Source organism: Bombina bombina, chromosome 3 (assembly GCF_027579735.1).
Source record: "Bombina bombina isolate aBomBom1 chromosome 3, aBomBom1.pri, whole genome shotgun sequence".
NCBI lineage: Eukaryota > Metazoa > Chordata > Amphibia > Anura > Bombinatoridae > Bombina > Bombina bombina.
In genome coordinates this window covers 156,630,776-156,653,776 of record NC_069501.1, presented here as the reverse complement: position 1 = coordinate 156,653,776, position 23,001 = coordinate 156,630,776, and the positions used below count along the sequence as shown (strand labels likewise).

At 40.2% G+C, this 23,001-nt stretch overlaps 1 protein-coding gene and 1 long non-coding RNA gene across 2 annotated transcripts in view; one reads left to right on the top strand and one right to left on the bottom strand.

Moving 5' to 3' along the window:
* The window catches only part of LOC128652995 (uncharacterized), a 72,944-nt gene that overhangs the window by 42,325 nt on the left and 7,618 nt on the right, over window positions 1-23,001 (top strand). The window contains exon 2 of the long non-coding RNA XR_008401327.1: window positions 14,339-14,401. This is a non-coding gene — a long non-coding RNA (uncharacterized LOC128652995). The remainder of the gene's footprint in view (window positions 1-14,338; window positions 14,402-23,001) is intronic.
* LOC128652994 (stomatin-like) overlaps window positions 16,849-23,001 on the bottom strand; it is a 126,655-nt gene continuing 120,502 nt past the window's right edge. The window contains exon 7 of the mRNA XM_053706020.1: window positions 16,849-17,187. Coding sequence (XP_053561995.1) covers window positions 16,990-17,187 — 198 coding nt within the window. The 3' untranslated portion in view covers window positions 16,849-16,989. The remainder of the gene's footprint in view (window positions 17,188-23,001) is intronic.

Genomic DNA, 23,001 nt, shown 5'->3' with positions numbered 1-23,001 from the left:
CTAATGTTTGACCGCCTGCTACAACAAGAAAAAGCTGTTAATGAGTATTTGTATGACCGGGGTGCTAGGCCAGCCTCTGGGGAGCTGGGGATATTTTTTCCAAATTACTGGACGCTCATGCGCAATGCCTGTAGGCTCATGCGTCCTTTTGAGGAGGTGACAAACCTTGTCAGTCACACCGAAGGCACCATCAGCGACATCATACCATTTGTTTTCTTCCTGGAGCGTGCCCTGTGAAGAGTGCTGGATCAGGCAGTAGATGAGCGTGAAGAGGAAGCGGAAGAGTTGTGGTGTCCATCACCCCCACAAACAGCCGAATCAGCATCGCTTGCTGGACCTGCGGCAACGCAGGAAGAGGATTGTGAGGAAGAGGAGTCAGAGGAGGAATGTGGCTTTGAGGAGGAGGAAGACCAAGCACAACAGGCATCCCAGGGTGCTCGTTGTTGTCCCCTCTCTGGTACCCGTGGTGTTGTACATGGCTGGGGGGAAGAAGATACCATCAGTGAGATCAGTGAGGAGGAGGAACGGGACATGATTAGCTCGGCATCCAACCTTGTTCAAATGGGTTCTTTCATGCTGTCATGCCTGTTGAGGGACCCTCGTATAAAAAAGCTGAAGGAGAACGACCTGTACTGGGTGTCCACGCTCCTCGACCCGCGGTATAAGCATAAAGTGCCTGAAATGTTACCAAATTCCCGCAAGTCGGAAAGGATGGAGCATTTTCATAATAAATTAAAAACTATGCTTTACACAGCGTATAAGGGTGATGTCACAGCACCACGGGAATGTAACAGGGGAAGAGATTAAATTAATCCTCCTCCCACGACCACGGCGGCAAGGAACGGACGCTTTCCTGACGTCTTGTTGATGGAGGACATGCGTACCTTTTTAACTCCCATGCACCATCAGAGCCTTTCGGGATCCAGCCTTAGAGAAAGACTCAACCGACAGGTAGCAGACTACCTAGCTTTAACTGCGGATCTCGACACTCTCAGGAGCGATGGACCCCTTGACTACTGGGTGTGCAGGCTGGACTTGTGGCCTGAGCTATCCCAATTTGCAATGGAACTTCTGGCCTGCCCCGCTTCAAGTGTCCTGTCCGAAAGGACTTTCAGTGCAGCAGGAGGTTTTGTCACTGAGAAGAGAAGTCGCCTAGGTCAAAAAAGCCTCGACTATCTCACTTTTATAAAAATGAATGAGGGCTGGATCCCGAAGGGACTGACATTGGGCGATACATTTGAATAAAAAAGGCCTGATGATGAGATGAGCTGGCTTGGGCCTTTTTTTTTTGTTATAAAGCCAGAGGACTTGCTTGACTTATCCGCCAACAACTAGTGTTCAAGCCACAAGCTTTTAGGGCACTTTATAAATGTTTTACAAACATCAATTTTTCTGGCCGCTGCTACAGCAGTTGCTACAACAATACCCAATTTTTTCAGTCATTTGTGCATTCCTAATTTTTCTGGCCTCTGCTGCAGCTCTGTGGGTACAAAACTCAAATAAAAAAAAATAAGGCACATAACACTAGTGATTAAACGGTTACGAATTGTACAACTTAGCACACCACTCATATCTGGTGGACCATTAAATTGAACGCAAAATGCCACAAATTTGAAGGAGGAGGACCGACCAAGCATCTTTATCCATCTCTTGGTTGCTCTAAATTATCTCTGTGTTCCATCTATGCCATACCTGTACTCTATTGTGCAAAAGGATGGCATATGTGGTGTTTCATGCTGTTGTGCCTGTTGCGGGTCATGGCCCATGGTATAAAAAGGCTGAAGGAGAACGACCTGTAATGGGTGCCCCATCAAATTTTTAGAAAAATGTTCCTGGTTCCTCTCAATTATCTCTGGGTTTCTATAATGGATGCCATACCTTAACTGTAATCAATTGTTCACAAGGATGCCATATGTTCTCTTTCATGCTGTTGTTTCTGTTGAGGCTCCGGGAGCCTCTTATAAAAAAGGCCTAAGGATAAAGAAGTGTTCTGGGTGTCCAATCAATGTTTTTTTTTTATTTCATAGTTGCAAAAAAATTATCTATGGCTTTGTAAAATCTATGCCTTACCTGTCATCTATTGTTCAAAAGGATGCCAAATTTCCTCTTTCCTGCTGTTGTTTTTGTTGGGGGTCCGGAACACTATTCTAAAAAGGTCGAAGGAGAACGACCTGTACTGTACTGGGTGTCCAATCATGTTTTTGTTTTCAGTTTCACGGTTCATAATAAATATCGCTGTGTAACTAAAATCAATGCCATACCTGTACTCTGTTGTTCAAAAGGATGGCATATGTGGTGTTTCATTCTGTTGTGGTTGTTGAGGGTCGTGGCCGTGGGACAGCGTATAAAACGGCTGAAGGAGAACAACCTGTACAGACTTGCTCCTCTTTTTAGGCAGGCCAGTTCTTTGCATACATGCCCACAGACTCTGTAACGCATGCCTCTTTTAGGGAGAGGTGCAGCCGTAATGCAGGGTCAGAACCTCTGCCTGCAACTGTTATACTCGATGTTGCGAAAGGAAGTAACCTTACCATGGTTCCCTGCACGCACGTATTGTTGTTATATTTTGGTGATGGTAATCATGATGGCCATGTAGACCACCACCACTGAGAGTCCTGGAAGTAACAGGGATGAGATGAAAGAGCTAAGAATAGTAGAACTTTAAACAACAGAGGGTGTTAGTGCAAGACTGCTTGGCTTTTTTTTGGCTTTGGGTGCGGCTATTCATGCAGGCCATATAGAGCTGCCACCATTCGGTGTTGTATCAGGTATTAAACTAATAAGAACAGTAATACCAAAATACAGCCAATGAAGGGCCTTATGAAGACTGAGCCTAGGTTGGATTGTAGTATTTGGTAAGGCTAATCATGATGGCCATGTAGACCACCGCCGAGAGTCCTGGAAGTAACAGGGATGATGAGATGAAAGTGCTAAGAATAGTACTACTTGAAACAACAGAGTTAGCCATGGGTGTTAATCCAAGACCGCTTGGATTTATTTTTGTATTGGGTGCGGCTAATCATGCAGGCCATATAGAGCTGCCACCATTCAGTGTTGTATCAGCTATAAAAATAATAAGAACTGTACTATCAAAATACAGCCAATGAAGGGCCTATGAAGACTGAGCAAAGGTTGGATTGTAGTATTTTGTTTGGCTAATCATGATGGCCATGTAGACCACCCGTAACAGGGATGAAAGTGCTAAGAATAGTACAAATTGAAACAACCGAGTTAGCCATGGGTGTTAGTCTAAGACCACGCAGCTTTTTTTTGGGTTTGGGTGCAGCTAATCATGAAGGCCAGATAGACCTGCCACCATTTGGTGTTGTAACAGGTATTAAACTGCAAAGAACAGTACTACTTTACACAACCTACTTACCATGGGTCCCAGAGCATATGTTTGGTTATTATATTTTGTAAGGGTAATCATGCAGGCCATATAGACCTCCACCGATAGGGTGAGTATGAGTAACAGCTATTAAAATGCGAAGGCATTACTAATTAACACAACATAGTTACCATGGGTCGCAGACCAAGAGCAGATGTCTTATTATTATATTTTGTATGGGTAATCATCCAGGCCGTATAGACCTCACCAAATAGGGGGAGTTAAAGAGATTAAAGTGCTAAGAATGGTAGTACTTAAAACACAACCTAGTTAAAATGGGTACCAGACCGCATGTCTTATTATTATATTTTTTCAGGGTAATCAGACAGGCCATATAGAACACCCCCGATAGGGGGGGGGGAACAAGGATTAAAGTGCTAAGAAAAGTACTAATTAACACAAGCTAGTTATCATGGGTCCAACACCGTGTGTCTTGATGTTATACTTTGTCAGGGTAATCATGCAGGCCATATAGACCTCCCTTGATAGGGGGAGTAACAGGGATTACAGTTATAAGAATAGTACTACTTAAACACAACCTAATTACCATGGGTCCAAGACCAGATGTTTTATTATTATACTTTGTCAGGCTAATCATGCAGGCCATATAGAGCTCCAACAAAAGGGGGGATAAGAGGGATTCAAGTGATAAGAAAAGTTTTACTTAACACAATAAAATTACCATGGGTCCCAGACCGCGTGTCTTGTTGTTATACTTTGTCAGGGTAATCATAACCGCCATATAGACCTCCACCAATAGGGGGAGTTACAGGGCTGAAAGTGTGAAGAACAGTACTACTTAACACAACCTAGTTGGGTCCAAGAACGCATGTTTAATTATTAGACTTTATCAGGGTAATTATATATCTAACAAATCTATCTATTTCTCTTCTATCGATTCTATCTATCAATCTATGTATATCTATCTATCCTATCTATCAATCTATCTTCTGTCCGGGATGTTTTGAGACAGCCACTTTGGGAATGTTAGTTGATTTAGGCCCATTATGGCTTAAAAGCAGACTCTGCATAAACTATGTAATTTTCCATGGGAGTTTTGCCAGGGATCCCCCTCCAGCATGCGACAGTCCAGGTGTTAGTACCCTTGAAACAACTTTTCCATCACTATAGTGGCCAGAAAGAGTCCTTGTAGGTTTTAAAGTTCACCTGCCTATTGAATTCAATGGCGGTTCGCGGGTTCGCGAACAATATCGGAAGTTCGAGTTCGCAACATCACTAACGAGCAGTGCCCCAAATTTGAAGTAGGAGGACCGACCAAGCATCTTTTTCCATCTCCCGGTTCCTAAAATCGATGCCATATACACGTCCCCTGATAGGGGACGTAACAGGGATTAAACTGATAAGAATAATACTACTTAACACACCACTCCTATCTGGTGGCACATTAGATTGCACGCGCAGTGCCCCAAATTTGAAGTCGGAGGTCCGACCAAGCATCTTTTTCCATCTCCCAGTTCCTAAAATCGATGCCATATACACGTCCCCTGATAGGGGTCGTAACAGGGATTAAACTGATAAGAATAGTACTACTTAACACACCACTCCTATCTGGTGGCACATTAGATTGCATGCGCAGTGCCCCAAATTTGAAGCAGGAGGACCGACCAAGCATCTTTTTTCATCTCCCAGTTCCTAAAATCGATGCCATATACACGTCCCCTGATAGGGGACATAACAGGGATTAAACTGATAAGAATAGTACTACTTAACACACCACTCCTATCTGGTGGCATATTAGATTGCACACGCAGTGCCCCAAATTTGAAGTAGGAGGACCGACCAAGCATCTTTTTCCATCTCCCGGTTCCTAAAATCCATGCCATATACACGTCCCCTGATAGGGGACGTAACAGGGATTAAACTGATAAGAATAGTACTACTTAACACACCACTCCTATCTGGTGGCACATTAGCGTGCACGCGCAGTGCCCCAAATTTGAAGTAGGAGGACCGACCAAACATCTTTTTCCATCTCCCAGTTCCTAAAATCCATGCCATATACACGTCCCCTGATAGGGGACTTAACAGGGATTAAACTGATAAGAATAGTACTACATAACACACCACTCCTATCTGGTGGCACATTAGATTGCACGTGCAGTGCCCCAAATTTGAAGTAGGAGGACCGACCAAGCATCTTTTTCCATCTCCCGGTTCCTAAAATCCATGCCATATACACGTCCCCCGATAGGGGACGTAACAGGGATTAAACTGATAAGAATAGTACTACTTAACACACCACTCCTATCTGGTGGCACATTAGATTGCACACGCAGTGCCCCAAATTTGAAGTAGGAGGACCGACCAAGCATCTTTTTCCATCTCCCGGTTCCTAAAATCCATGCCATATACACGTCCCCTGATAGGGGACGTAACAGGGATTAAACTGATAAGAATAGTACTACTTAACACACCACTCCTATCTGGTGGCACATTAGATTGCATGCGCAGTGCCCCAAATTTGAAATAGGAGGCCCGACCAAGCATCTTTTTCCATCTCCCGGTTCCTAAAATCCATGCCATATACACGTCCCCTGATAGGGGACGTAACAGGGATTAAACTGATAAGAATAGTACTACTTAACACACCACTCCTACCTGGTGGCACATTAGATTGCACGTGCAGTGCCCCAAATTTGAAGTAGGAGGACCGACCAAGCATCTTTTTCCATCTCCCGGTTCCTAAAATCCATGCCATATACACGTCCCCCGATAGGGGACGTAACAGGGATTAAACTGATAAGAATAGTACTACTTAACACACCACTCCTATCTGGTGGCACATTAGATTGCACGCGCAGTGCCCCAAATTTGAAGTAGGAGGACCAACCAAGCATCTTTTCCATCTCCCGGTTCCTAAAATCAATGCCATATACACGTCCCCCTGATAGGGGACGTAACAGGGATTAAACTGATAGGAATAGTACTACTTAACACACCTTATAATAACGCAGAGAGAGGCAATGCAGAGAGAGGAGTCTGAAGAAGAGGAGTCAGAGGAGGAAGGTGGCTTTGAGGAGGTGGAAGACCAAACACAGCAGGCATCCCAGGGGGCTTGTTGTCACCTTTCGGGGACCCTTGGTGTTGTACGTGGCTGGGTGGAGGAAGAGACCTTCAATGACATCAGTGAGGACAAGGAACGGGACATGACTAGCTTGGTATCCAACCTTGTGCAAATGGGGAGTTTGCGATTGTGCAAATGGACTGTTTGCGGTTGTTTGCCGTGCGTTAAACGGGGAGTTTGGTCTGTCACTTTGAAGCGGGCGTAACTCTTACCCTACCTGATCGATACAACATCATACCTGATGTTTTAAAGCACGTTATTCCAAACAGTTTAGGAATGTTAGGTGATTTATGCCCTTTATGGATTAAAACCAGACTCTGCATCAACTATGTATTTTTCCATGGGAGTTTTGCCATGGATCCCCCTCCGGTATGCTACAGTCCAGGTGTTAGTCCCCTTGAAACAACTTTTCCATCACTATTGTGGCCAGAATGAGTCCCTGTGGGTTTTAAAATTTGCCTGCCTATTGAAGTCTATTGCGGTTCGCCCGTTCGCAAACTTTTGCGGAAGTTTGCGTTCGCCGTTCGCGAACCCAAATTTTTATGTTCGCGACATCACTAGTGCAAGCTACTGTGACAACAGATATGAGTGGTACTGTGCACTGGCAGAAGTTGGCAGAGTAGGCGCTTTAGGCCTGACACACACGCTTGCAGACAACTAACTGCTATTCAATCTATTACAGTCAAAATTGTATTTTTTTTTTTTTAAATGTACACTACTGTTACACCAGATATGAGTTGCACTGGTGTGACACTGTGCCCTGGCAGGCCCTGAAACGCACACGTGTGAAGGAAACTGACTGCTATTATTTCACAATCAAATTTCTAGTTTTTTTTTTAATGTACACTACTGTTACACCAGATATGAGTTGCACTGGTGTGACACTGTGCCCTGGCAGGCACTGAAACGCACACGTGTGAAGGAAACTGACTGCTATTATTTCACAGTCAAAATTTCTAGTTTTTTTTTTTAAATGTACACTACTGTTACACCAGATATGAGTTGCACTGGTGTGACACTGTGCCCTGGCAGCCCCTGAAACGCACACGCGTGAAGGAAACTGACTGCTATTATTTCACAGTCAAATTTTGGTTGTAAATGCTTCTCTGGGATCCCCTTTGTTCAGAAATAGCAGACATATATGGCTTTGGCGTTGCTTTTTGGTAATTAGAAGGCACCCAAATGCCGCTGCTCATCACATGTGTATTATGGCTAGCAGTGATGGGGTTAATTATGTAGCTTGTAGGGAGCTTGCAGGGTTAATTTTATCTTTAGTGTAAAGCTCAGCCTCCCACCTGAAACATCAGACGCCCTGATCCCTCCCAAACAACTCTCTTCCCTCCCCACCCCACAATTGTCCCCGCCATCTTAAGTACTGGCAGAAACTCTGCCAGTACTAAAATAAAAGCTATATTTGGGCTTTTTTTTGTTTTTTCTTAGCATATTTACATATGCTGCTGTGTAGGATCCCCCCTTAGCCCCCAACCTCACTGATCCCCCACCAAACAGCTCTCTAACCCTCCCCATCTGCCTTAATGGGCGCCATCTTGGGTACTGGCAGCTGTCTGCCAGTACCCAGTTTAGTAAAAAAAAATATTTTTTTTTTATTAATTGCCCTTTTCTGTAGTGTAGCTCCCCCCCCCCCCAAGACCAACCCCCCACCCCTTCCAGATCCCTTAGATGATTATTTAATTTTTTTTAAAAATGTTTTTTTTTTACTTTTATTAAACTTTGTTTTTCTGCAGTGTAGCGGTTCCCTCCCGCTCCCGCCCTGTGCACGTGCGCGCTCCCGCCTGTCCCGCCCCCGATCCCGCCCCTCTCCACTTCACTCGGCACATCGATGGCCGCCCACCCGCCTCCAAGACTTGCTCCCACCCACCAACGATACTGGCCACTGATGTCCGGTGCAGAGGGGGCCACAGAGTGGCTCTCTCTGCATCGGATGGCCAAGGGGGGTTATTGCAGGATGCCTCGATATCGAGGCATCATTTCAATAACTGGAAAGCAGCTGGAAGCGAGCAGGATCGCTTCCAGCTGCTTTCCAGACCAAGGACGTACGCCACACGTCCTCGGTCATTAACTGTATTTTTTTTGAGGATGTGTGGAGTACGTCCTTGGTCGTTAAGGGGTTAATGTACACTACTGTTACACCAGATATGAGTTGCACTGGTGTGACACTGTGCCCTGGCAGGCCCTGAAACGCACACGTGTGAAGGAAACTGACTGCTATTATTTCACAGTCAAATTTCTAGTTTTTTTTTAATATACACTGCTGTTACACCAGATATGAGTTGCACTGGTGTGAAACTATGCCCTGGCAGGCACTGAAACGCACAAGTGTGAAGGAAACTGACTGCTATTATTTCACAGTCAAATTTCTAGTTTTTTTTTTTTTTTAATGTACACTACTGTTACACCAGATATGAGTTGTACTGGTGTGACACTGTGCCCTGGCAGGCCCTGAAACGCACATGTGTGAAGGAAACTGACTGCTATTATTTCACAGTCAAATTTATAGGTTTTTTTTTAACCCCTTAAGGACCAAGGCCATTTTTCAATTTCTTTCCCTTAAGGACCAGGGCTATTTTTACATTTCTGCGGTGTTTGTGTTTAGCTGTAATTTTCCTCTTACTCATTTACTGTACCCAGTAAATTTATTATTAAAAATATTATAAAATATGAGGAAAAAATGAAAAAAAACACACTTTTTCTAACTTTGACCCTCAAAACCTGTTACACATCTACAACCACCAAAAAACAACCATGCTAAATAGTTTCTAAATTTTGTCCTGAGGTTTGCAAGTTATAGGGAAATAAATACAAGAAGCACTTTGCTATCAGCCAATCTGAATTAAGGTAGAAAAAAATCCTATTGGCTGATGCAATCAGCCAATAAGATTGAGCTGGCATTCTATTGGCTGATTGGAACAGCCAATAGAATGTGATCTCAATCCTATTGGCTGATTGGATCCGCCAATAGGATTGAACTTCAATAGGATTTTTTCTACCTTAATTCCGATTGGCTGATCGGAATTGAAGAGACGCCATCTTGGATGACGTCATTTAAAGGAACCTTCATTCCAGAAGAGCCGTCGGATTAAGAGGATGCTCCGCGTCTTATGTCTTGAAGATGGACCCGCTCTGCTCTGGATGGATGAAGATAGAAGATGCCGTCTGGATGAAGACTTCTGCCCGTCTGGAGGACCACTTCGCCCTGCTTGGATGAAGACTTCTCCCGGCTTTGTTGAGGACTTTGGCCCGGTTGCGTGAAGATGTCTCCCGGTAAGGTGATCTTCAAGGGTTAGTGTTAGGTTTTTTAAGGGGGGATTGGGTGGGTTTTAGAGTAGGGTTGGTTGTGTGGGTGGTGGGTTTTAATGTTGGGGGGGGTGATTTGTCCTTTTTTTTTTACAGGTAAAAGAGCTGATTTCTTTGGGGTAATGCCCCGCAAAAGGCCCTTTTAAGGGCTATTTGTAATTTAGTGTAGGGTAGGGCTTTATTTTATTTTGGGGGGGCTTTTTTATTTTGTTAGGGGGACTAGATTAGGTGTAATTAGTTTAAAATTCTTGTAATTTGTTTATTATTTTCTGTAATTTAGTGTTCGTTTGTTTTTTTGTACTTTAGATAATTTTATTTAATTTAGGGAATTCATTTAATTGTAGTGTAGTGTTAGGTGTAATTGTAACTTAGGTTAGGTTTTATTTTACAGGTACTTTTGTATTTATTTTAGCTAGGTGGTTATTAAATAGTTAATAACTATTCTACCTAGTTAAAATAAATACAAACTTGCCTGTAAAATAAAAATAAACCCTAAGATAGCTACAATTTAGTTTAAGTATTTAGTTTTAAATGGGAATAATTTATTAAATGATAGGAATATATATTTAAGTTAGGGGGTGTTAGGGTTAGGGTTAGACTTTAAGTTTAGGGGTTAACAACTTTAATATAGTGGCGGCGACGTTGGGGGCGGCAGATTAGGGGTTAATAACTATATTGTAGGTGGCGGTGATGTTGGGGGCAGCAGATTAATGGTTAATAAGTATAATTTAGGTGGCAGAGATGTTGGGGGAAGCAGATTAGGGGTTAATAAGTATAATTTAGGTGGCGGCGATGTTGGGGACAGCAGATTAGGGGTTCATAAGTATAATGTAGGTGTCGGCGATGGCAGATTAGGGGTTAATAAGGGTAAGATTAGGGGTGTTTAGACTCGGGGTTCATGTTAGGGTGTTAGGTGTAGACATAAACGCTGCTTTTTTGCAGGTGTTAGGTTTTTTTTCAGCCGGCTCTCCCCCATTGATTCCTATAAGGAAATCGTGCACAAGCACGTTTAGCCAACTCACCGCTAACGTAAGCAGCGCTGGTATTGAGGTGAGATGTGGAGCAAAATGTTGCTCTACGCTCACTTTTTTGCGGTTAACGCCGGGTTTGTAAAAACCGGTAATACCAGCGCTGTCTTTAAGTGAGCATAAACTGCTCGTTAGCACCGCACAGCCTCGAACGCAAAACTTGTAATCTAGCCAATGGATTCTTAGGTTGTTTTTTTTTTGTTTTTTTTCCATCAGTGTGCACAGTGGCATACTAGATTTTATTGATCTTTTTTAGTTATTTTTCAAGACATGAAAGAATATATATTCATACCATAACAAAAAGAAAAAAGAAAATATTAATATTTTCAAATTATGGTTTACACAAATGAAATATCACCAAAGAAATGATATTCTTTCATTAAACTCAGCTATATACCAATACAGTATGAAAACCATTTATCTTACAGACACAAAAACACATGATACAGAAATAGACTAAACAAAAACAAAAAACCCTCTCTCTCCTTTCCCTCCCCGCCACTCTCAACCTCCGAATACGTCCCTATCTCTAATAATTATTCTAGATAGATTAAATACCTCTCCTAATATCTGGCGACCATGTTTGAGGCAGAAAGTCCGCCAACAACAAAGCAAGAAAAGTTTTCGATCTCCTGATAGGAGCAATAAATTGCAATTGGCCATGCTAAAATAATTTTCTTCCATTTTGAAAAAAATGCCTTCATACGCAATTCAGAAAACAATTTTATATCATGCAACTCTAAAGTCATTTGTATGTATATTTTGTTGACTAGTTCAGCTATACTAGGAGCCTTAGATTCCTTCCAGCTTCTTAATATAAGATTCCGCGTATCCAAAATGACTGTGTTAACTAGATTTTGCACACTAGTATTAAGATGGGATTGATCATAATATAGAAAAAACTGTGAAAACTGAGAACGTTATCCTCTTGTCTAGAAACTTTTTTAGCCAGTAATTAGCTTTGAACCAGAGTTGTCTAATTTTCAGGCATAACCACATGCAGTGCAGGATATCTGCCCTCTCCCTTTTGCATTTAGAACATACATTATACTGGGGATTGGATTCTCAGTTTTAATTTGAAAATCCAAAAGACCTCTCGCTGTTCGAGAAGTCACTCTCTCTCCCCACCTCTCATGTGTCTAGGTACATGGTCTATGGATTGTACATTAAGCAAAAAGGTATTAAAATTATGTTCCTGCCTAAAATGTTTGGCAAAAGGCGTATTGCATCTGGATTTTCTATGTCCCTCAAATGCTCAAAGATTCTGTCCCTAAGGGCACGTTTTGTGCGCCCAACATATATCCATAATCGGACACACTGCACAGAGCAATACCCAGTGCCACCTCTGACCTCTTAACAGGACATCTTACCAAGAAGGAAGGAGAGGTGCCTTGCTTATTTCAACCTAACATGGACAGAACTAAGAGTAAAGGCTGTCAGGTTCTTACGTGCTCCTGATTAGGCAGTATTCTGCAGCGCTTGCTGCCTTCCTCTAGTTCTAGCAGCCGCACGTTGCACTAATTTAATGGGGCCATCCCTAATTTTAGGAACTCCCACCTAAATGGCTACAGGTGTGGAAGTTCCTATATAAATCCACTCAGCCCATAACTTGGGGCTGAGTTATTGAGCAGACAACCTTATTCTTACCTGCTTTCAGCTCTTCCTATAACCTGTGTTGCAACAACCTTGTACCAACCTTGTTTTCTGATTACAACTTTCCTGGATCCTGCTGTACCAGTAACCATACCAGCCTCACCAACTGTACCTGCTAAGTTTCCTGTGCCTGATGAGTCTCCTGTTCTTTAAAAATCAATGATAATTTACCTGAATCCTGCTGTATCAGCTGCCCTTACCTAGTATCCCATACTAGCCTCACCAACTGTACCTGTTGGGTGTCCTGTGCCTGCTGGACTGATCTCACTGTACCAAATCTTTGGCCTGTCCTTGAACTCTGCACTTCCTTTATCCCTGGACTGATCTCCTGGAACCTGACCTTTGGGGAAATCAGATTATCTTATTTTATCAAAGCCTTTAAAACTGATTATTTTGTTTTGTTTACTTTGTATCTATTCTCAGAGAAGCAGAACAATGACTGCCTTTATTTAGGTAATCTAGGGATTACCCAGTCTTGCCCTTACCCTGACCAGAGGGTGGCCTCAGTGGGCAGCATTAGACAGGGAGAACCAAGATACAAACCTTTCAAAGAACTTAATACAGTTAGCCTGCAGGTACCATATTACATACAGAAGGTAGTATATTTAAAGATGTAGCTTTTTATATTCATTTCTTTTATTCTTGTGTTTCTAGCCCTTTACATGTGTGTGTTTCGTAAAACCATCATATGTTTATCCATTTATTTGAATAAGTAGAATTAAATTGTTGCCATGGAGAATAAAATTGTGAATCCCAGACAATGTTTTTTTCCATTATATTATATCCTCTTTTTTTAAGCATCAAGCCCATAAATAGGGATTTTAAACTACGATTAAAATTAAGTAAAAGACATTCATTTCTAATTCATTATACATCTCAGCTGCTACTGATTTTATCAGACTGTTTTTGCTCAGTGCTACAAGTTAATTTAATATTCCATGAAAAGCCAACGTACAAAGAACAATGCATAAAGATAATGACACAGGATTATATTTCAATTTTATCATATTTTCTTTTAAAATGTGCTGATTTCTTGAAATCGTATTCTTCAAATGTTAGAAGATAGGACGCAGTATGTAATCAAACTAACACACAGTGGTTCCTGTAGTCTGAAAATCATCAAACAAGCTGCTAAAATGGACTTTTTTTGGACATCATTTTCCTAAACTGTGTCAGGATTATTACTACTCTTTAAAAAGAGCTTTTGCGTATGCCACAAGTATAGTGGATAGTAAAGTCCAAATTAAAATTTCATGATTTAGATAGGGCATGTCATTTTAAACAACTTTCTAATTTGCTTTTATCATCATGTGTGTTGTTCCTTTGGTATTCTTTGTTGAAAGCTAAATCCAGGTAGGCTCATATGCTAATTTCTAAGCCCTTGAAGGCAGCCTCTTATCTGAATGTATTTAACAGTTTTTCACAGCTAGAGGGCGTTCATTCATGTGTTTCATATAAATAACATTTTGCTCACGCATGTGGAGTTATTTAAGAGTCAGCACTAATTGCCTGTAATGCAAGTCAGTCAAAAGATAAGGAAGCAGTATGCAGAGGCTTAGATAGAAGGTAATTACAGAGGTAAAAAGTATATTAATATAACTGTGTTGGTTATGCAAAACTAAGGAATGGTAAATAAAGGGATTATCTATCTTTTTAAACAATAACATTTTTGGTGTTTACTATCCCTTTCTCTAAGAGCTCTCATTTTATTTAACTAGATAAATATTAATTTAAGTTTCTTCAGAAGTTTAAAGGAACATTAAACACATTTTTTTCTTTTTAGTTAAGATAGCGTGTTCAATTAAAAGATAAATAATCCAATTTACTTCTGTTATAAAACTTACTTTATTCTCTTGGTATCCTTTGCAGGAAAGCAGGTCGGTGTGCCCAGGATTGTCTGGAGCAGGAGTGGAATGACCATTGGTGCAACAGGTACAAAGCCAGGGCCCAAGTGGGAGGCCCATAGCAGCAATTCTATACAAAGTTGTGTGCAGAATGTGTGCTATCTATCCATCTCTCCCTCTATCTATCCATCTATCTTTTGCTATCTATCTATTTCTCTATATCTATCTATCTCTCCCTCTATATCTATCTATCTATCTCTACCCTTTATATATATCTATCTATCTTCAAAATTATTATACAGCACAGCTTGTATTTTATTAATATTGCTTACTAATGAGTTATCTTTCAGGGGCCCAAAAATAATTTGCACTGTTTAGTAGGCCCTCTATTGCTTTAGAGCAGGGGTCGCCAACCTTTCGGACCTCAGGGATCACTTAACTCACAATTTTGAATCCCATGGACCACTAACATGAATTGTTTTTAAAAAGGTACAAACCTCTATAATGTGTGTGTATATATATATATATATATATATACACACATACACATAGTGTACATAACTAGTATAATCATAGTTACGTTTACATTATGTATATATTTACAAATTATTAAGAATTATTTTTTGGAATTAACTAACTGAATGCCAGAACTGAGAGAATACTTCCAAATGACAGATGAAGAGTGAGTGCCAACTTTTGAGCTGGAAACAGGGAGGCAGAAAGTGGGGAAAAAAATAATTATGCTTAAAGACTTACAAGCAGTGGCGTCACTAGGGTTGGTGTCACCCGGTGCGGTAAGTCATGGTGTCACCCCCCCAGAAAGCAGACACACACAAAAACAGGCAAACACATACAAACACTCAGACACACTTAAAAACATACTCATACGCACACACAAACACTCGGAAACACACTCAGACACACACACAAAAACACTGAGACACACAAAAACTCAGACACATACAAAATATGTAAACTGCACTGCATTAATTATGAAGCTCATATCTAGAGCTGCTCCCAGTCTCAGCAGAACATCAAATGAAAGATAAACAGAGCACTCTAAAATAAATCACTGAAGAAAAGGTTTAGGCGCGCAAACTATGAAAATTCTGCTCTCTGACTCTGTTCCAAGTCTGTTAGTGCACAGCCCTGGGCCGCATGTCACTGAGCAGTGAGCACATATAGGCAGGCAGGTTTAGGCTAGCAGCGCAACTTTGCAAGCCCTACGGCACACCCACAACATTCATAGTGAAATTGGGCAGGGGAGGAGCAAAGTACAAACAAGCAAAAGAAGCCGGGAAAACTATTTGTTGAAATTGCAGCACTGGCTCAAGGGGCAAAAAAATTGTGTGTCTACAACTTCCCCAGTCCCACTAATGTTCACAAATGCCAGCCTCTAATAAAATAATCTATGCATCTCAACATTGTATTTCTTTGAATTTCAATAAAATTTAAAAAAAAAAAAAAAAATTTTTTTTTTTTGGTGTCACCCCCTGGAGGGTGTCACCCAGGTGCGGCCCGCACCCCCTAGTGACGCCACTGCTTACAAGTTACCTCCCCAGCTAGGAATTATTCAAAACTACTTATGATCATGGACAGACATTGGAGTAATAAATTAAGTTTATATCAGGAAGCTATCAATGTGGATGTAAGCTAACCACGGCTGATGTTACTGGCAATTACTATAATACTGGTGGGATATGGCTGATTTGCTGGATGGCAATTACTGGAATTCAGGTGAAATGGCTTTGTGCGCTGGAAAATTATTAGAATGAAAAATATTTAATTTAAAAAAAAGAAGATGGAGGGGAGGAAGACAAACAGTGATATAAGTCCATTTGAAGGAAATAGGAAAACTACTACAAAAAGACAGGTAAAGGGAAGAAAATAAATTAAATATGAGAGAATTTTTTTTTTAAAGATTTTCTTTTTTATATACTTTAATTCCACTATTTCAAGCAAAGACTATACGAACCTCTGCTGGCTTTAGAATGGAAGCATCTTCCTCTGAGCAGTGCGCCGGGCGGGAGGAGTTAAAAATACAATCTAGCTACGCAAGTTGCGCAGTACTACACAATATGCAAAGGTAGATTGTAATTTAACTCCTCCTCCATTGGTTTTCACTGATGTCCAGCCAGGCACTGTAGGGAGTTGTGGCTCAACAGGGGTGACACCATCAGAGGAGATTAATTCCTGCTTGATGGTGTCATGGACCCTCAACATCTTCTCGCAGACCAGCAGTGGTCCGCGGACCACTGTTTGGTGACCGCTGCTTTAGAGCATTAAATAGCAACAATTTTCCAAGAATGTTAAACATTGAGCAAATACTACTGCCATCTAGAGCTTTCTTGCACAACTGCTGCCATATAGTCCTCTAGACACATGCACACTACCTATCTAGGTATTTTTATAAATTAAACATGGCATGAGAATTAAGTTAATTTGATACTAGAGGTGGAAACTTTTTTTTTATAATTGTATGCTGTATCAGAATTATGTTAGGTTTCAAGTCCATTTTAAACATAAGCAACAGGAGCCCTATAACCTTTCATTTTATTTTTGGATTACAATTTCTTATTAAATTATGATTTGTAATAACATCATAATTTAGTTTATTTAGACCTTCCTCTTTTGTTTTTAAAAAGGGTTAACCTGTAGAATGTGGTAAAATGTTGTTTACTTAGAAGATAGTGATGATAATGACGATAAGAAATCTATAGGTATTGGAAATACAATAGTAGAATTTTTCTCTGCTGAAATATGTGAGAGGGTCTGTAGGTAGCGTAGCTGAAGTGCTGCAGGTGACTCTGACATAATAACTGCTGCTTCTGTTAAGGCCCGAGAGGCATTCATTTCTCCTTCTGCCGCCACTACCTGTATAGGAAAAAGCATGTTAAAGGACCAGTAAATACAATAGATTGGTATAATCAACAAATATATGATAGACTATACAATAGAGCGTAGTCTGAACTTCAAATGAGTAGTAGATTTGTTTCTGAAAACGTTCTGTATATTTCCACTCCCCCTGTATCATGTGACAGCCATCAGCCAATCACAAATGCATATAAGTATATTCTGTGAATTCTTGCACATGCTCAGTAGGAGCTGGTGACTCAAAAACTCTAAATATAAAAATACTGTGCACATTTTGTTAATGGAAGTAAATTGGAAAGTTGTATAAAATTGCATGAATAATAAAAGTTTAATTTTGACTTGAGTATCTCTTTAAGTTATAGGGGCATATTTATCAATGTGTGAGCGTAAAGGATACGAAGTAGCGTATCATGTCCGCTGCACATCGATAAATGCCAACAGCGTATCATTGCACCAGCAGTTCTAGTGAACTGCTGGTGCAATGCCGACCCCTGCAGATTTGCGCTAGCAGGGGGAGTCAATAAACCCGATCGTATTCTATCGGGTTGATTTCTGTCCGCGGCCTCAGAGCAGGTGGACAAGTCAAAACTTCTGTTATGTTAGGGGCCTCAAGCTCCATACAGAGCTTGATAAATATGCCCCATAGTCTTTTACCAGTCAAACCAAAAGGACATTTTAGACTTCAGAAAATAATTCTAAAAATTTTACAAACAGGCTACCTACATATTTAGAATCTTTAATGCGCCTGATACTTATATATTCACCCCATTTTTTTATATCTGGGAAAGTATAAAAATGGTTTAGAGGAGTGATAATTTAAGTGGGTTCATTTTTGTGGGGGCATTGTGTAGCGAGAACTAAAATAAGTGGAAGGGGGTAGTTGCAGTGAAGGAATAAAATGGGAGGGCTGGTCAGGTATAAGGAAGCAGTAGGGCAGGGCTGTAGTGGCCAGTGTTGTTTATGTGGTGTGGTGGGAGGTTGCAGATAGGGTTAATTTTGGCAGGTTTAGGATGTAGATTAAGTTTATTATGGTGGGGGGAATGGTCATGTTAACAGGCTATAATGCCCATTTAAAATACAAATATTGGAATAGTGGGCTGGGCCAGAAGCTTCTGCATGTCTAGTCATAACAACCAATCATAAGATGCCAACCTGTTACTAAAGAATAGCAGTGTGTTTGATCAGGTCCAATGCCATTGTGCAGTGGGCTTCTAGTTGCTATACGTCCAGGGCAGTAAAGCCCCAACTCTGCACAACAATAACAGCACATAGGAGAGTCTGAGCTACCACCACTGGCTGGCTGCAAGGCTGTAGGATCTCGATTTCTTTTAAAATGTGGCTTTCCAGGATGTGCACTGCACACAGTCATCTGTATGGTAGCAGTCATTTTGTAAAGCTGGAAACCATTTTGCTAAAGGAAAGATCCTTTAGTGGCCCCAGAGAGTAAAAAATAAAAGATGGTAAAGAACAGGTGTCACTAGCTACAGAAAATCACAGATTTGTGTGTGTTGCTGGCAGTGGCGGTTCTGTGGGATGCTGAGGGGTGTTATGTATCTACAAATGCACATATAGCACCCCCGTTATGCTACAAGGGGCTCTATATACTATGTGTGCTTTATCTTCACCACCTTTGTTAGCCCAGAAATATTAAGTTCTAGAACTGCCACTTGCTGGCACCTGGGGGGCTAAAATAACTGACCTGTATGTTCTGCTGGTACCTGGTATAGATAAATCACTTAACCGTATGTATTACTGGCAACTTGTGGGGTAAAATAACTGGTCATATGTGTTTATGGCAGCCTGTGGGCTAAAATGACTAACTTGTGTATGTTGCTTGCTGTTTATGGAGTAGAAACCGATGATTTGTATGCTTTACCAACACTCAGAAGGGACTGAAAACAGTGTGTCCTTAGCAGCTAAGGGCTAGATTACAAGTGGCACGCTATTTAGTGCTCCTGCTCAAGCCTAATCCCTAAACTTTTTGAGCTTGTCGGGTAGTGTGCGTATTTCAAGTTGAAAGTAAAAAGTTTGTGCGCACTAACTTAAAGACTTAGAATATTGCGACCACGTTAACGCATTTGCCCAATATACTTCAATGGAGTGTTGAAGTAAAAAATGAACACTTATCAATTGCACGCTAATCCAACAGGAGTTATATATATATATATATATACACACACATATATATATATATATACATACATATATATATACATATATATATATATACATACACACACATACATACATATATTTTACATTAACATTATCAGAAAGAAATATCAATAGTGAATAAAATTGAGGGCACTAAAAAGTTGGAATTGTATAAATTCACTTTTAACCCCTTAACGAAACACGTCATACAAGGTACGTTATACACAAACTGGTCGTTAAAGACCAACGACGTACCCTGTACGTCATTATAGGTTTAAAGCGGCGGCTTTCAAGGTATTGCTGTGATGCCTCGATATTGAGGCATCACTGCAATACCTTTTTTAACACACCAATGCAGAGAGAGCCACTCTGTGGCCCTCTCTGCATCGGCCAGCGATGGTGCGATCATTGGTGGGTGGGAGCAGCTGGAGGGAAGCAGGTGGGTGGCCATCGCTGGGGGAATGATGTCAGAGGGGGCGGGATCATGCACGGGGCACCGGGAGCGTGCACGGATGTGGGCATGCACACGAGGGCGGGAGCAGGTGGGAGCCCTACACTATGGAACAGTGTAAAGGGAAGGAGGGAGAGAGGAGGGGGACATTTTTTATCTAAGGGATCTGGGAGGGGGTGGGATTGGTTATTGAGTGGGGAAAGCTACACTACAGAAAAATAATAAATAAATAAAAAATATATATATTTTAATTTGTATGCAAACTGGGTACTGATAGACAGCTGCCAGTGCCCAAGATGGGGGACAATAAGGTAGAGGGGGAGGGTTAGACAGCTGTTTGGGGGGGGGGTCCTACACAGCAGAATATCTATTTTTTTTTCTTTTTTAAAAAGAAGCCTTTTATTTTAGTACTGGCAGACTTTCTGCCAGTACTTAAGATGGCGGGACAATTGTGGGGTGGGGAGGGAAGAGAGCTGTTTGAGAGGGGTCAGGGAGGGATCAGGGGGTGGGATGTGTCAGGTGGGAGGCTACTCTACACTAAAGCTAAAATTAACCCTACAAGCTACCTAATTAACCCCTTCACTGCTGGGCATAATACAAGTGTGATGCACCTGCGGCATTTAGCAGCCTTCTACCAAAGAGCAATGCCAAAGCCATATATGTCTGCTATTTCTGAACAAAGGAGATCGCAGAGAAGCATTTACAACCATCTGTGTCATAATTGCACAAGCTGTTTGTAAATAACCGGTATTCAGTCAACTAGGCCGCCAATACGGTTTACCTTGATTCATCTGCCGTACTTTGTATACACAGGTCAGGTGGTGTGACATTACACTTTAATGTAGCCCACACTTCACTGTAAAGGTACACAAGGGTAATTTGCCATTTAAAATCAGAGAGAAAAATCTTACTCCGCTGCAGGCTCCTCGTAAAATTGTTTCAACATGCTAGTCAATCACAATAGCGTCTACACTTTTCACCTGTACAAGGCTTTCTCAAAATGCCAATGGATAGTTTGTTCCTCCTTTAAATGTCCCTTATTCTCTTTCCATTGGTTAAAAGGATTTTTGATCCTTTTAATTCTAAAGGTAGTATTATTTATTTAAGGTGCATCATTAAAGTTAATACAAGTGTCCAACTAATTTATAAATGTAATTAACCATAAGATTCTAATATCTATATATACATATATCTATATATATCTATATATCTCAACACCCAGCTCAAACCATTTAACCTAGGAACATGAAAGTTGGAAGGTATGTTGTTTTTATGATGTAGGCACCAACTAAGGAAGGATTTTTGGAAATGACGTCCCTAAGGGCGTAAAAACGGGGGGCTTATTAATGAGGATACCTATATCTCAAAAACCGAAGATGTTACAGACATGAAAATCGGTATTTAGATTCTCCTTTAAAAATAAAGAAACACGTGTTTTACCATTTCCCAAAAATCCACTTAAGGGGGTCAAAAGGGGGGGGGGCTTATTTATGAGGATACCTATATCTCAAAAACAAAAGATGTTACAGACGTGAAAATTGGTATTTAGATTCTTCTTTAGAAATAAACAGGTGTTTTACTATTTTCAAAAAATCAATTTAAGGGGGTTAAAAGGGGGGGCTTATTTATGAGGATACCTATATCTCAAAAACAGAAGATGTTACAGACATGAAAATCGGTATTTAGATTCTCCCTTAAAAATAAAGAAACGTGTTTTTACCATTTCCCCAAAATCCCCTTAAGAGGGGTTAAAAGGGGGGGTTATAGAATACCTATATCTCAAAAACCAAAGATGTTACAGATCTCAAAATTCATATTTAGGTTTAATGTTTTCTCTCTGTTCAGCGCAAAAACAAAAAAAAAGAACACTTATTTTACCATTTCCCAAAAATCCACTTAATGGGGGGGTCAAAAGTAGTGGTTACCTATATCTCAAAAACCAAAAGATGTTACAGATGTTAACATTGGTATTTACATTCTCCTTTAAAAATAAACACATTTTACCATTTCCCAAAAATACACTTAAGGGGAGTGAAAAGGGGGGTGATTTATGAGGATACCTATATCTCAAAAACCGAAGATGTTAGATAAGTAAAATTTATAATTTAAAATCTTCATTATAAAGTAAGTTTACATGCCAAATTTCTTGCTCCTAACATCAAGAAGTTCTCAAGATATGGATATAACTAAAAAAAAAAAAATAGTATTCTTTTTTTCACATCTGACATTTGAGTCATAATAAATAATTACAATTTAATATTAACGTAATTGTAAACAAAATAATAATAACATATTTTTGATATGCCGAATGGAGGCCCCACCCACAACTTAGCTGATTAATGCCCATGTATGAGAAACACAGAGAATTAATGAAAACTCACAAAGTTCATGTCAGCGAGTGTGCAACAGCTAGTATTAAATATATTCTATCCAAGTTTATAGCAATAATTAATTTAAATACAATATTACTTATATCAGGTGATAGTTGTGTATCCTTAAAATTAAAGGGAAATGAAACCCAATATTTTTTTCTTGCATGCTTCAGATAGAGAATACAATTTTAAACAACTTTCTAATTTACTTCTATTATCTAATCTGTTTTATTCTCTTGGTATCATTTGTTGAAGGATCAGCAATGCACTAATTGTTTCTAACTGAACGCATGGGTGAGCCAATCACAAACGATATATATATGCAGCCACCAATCAACAGCTAAAACCTAGGTTTTCTGCTGCTCATGAGCTTGCTTAGATAAACCTTTCAGCAAAGAATAACAAGAGAAGGAAGCAAATTAAATAATAAAAGTAAATTGGAAAGTTGTTTAAAACTGTATTCTCTATCTGAATCATGAAAGAACATTTTGGGGTTCAATGTCCCTTTAATACAGAAGTTCAAATAATTTCTGGATCCCACATTGTTAACAATAAACTTGTAAAATATATTCAGTTTATCTTATGTATAACATTATGGTACAATTATTCTAGATATTCAGTCTATTTCATAATTGCTTATTGATAAATCTTTAAAGCAATATCACAACTACCTTTCATTCTAAAATTAAGCACAGAGCATTTACATTTATATGTCATCAAATTCTTTTTAAAAATAGGATTAGACACTGCTTAAACTTGATTTTGTATTCTTCAATAAAAGGCGATGTGTCAAATCTATTTATTAAATGGACATGCCACCCACATTTTTTCTTTTAT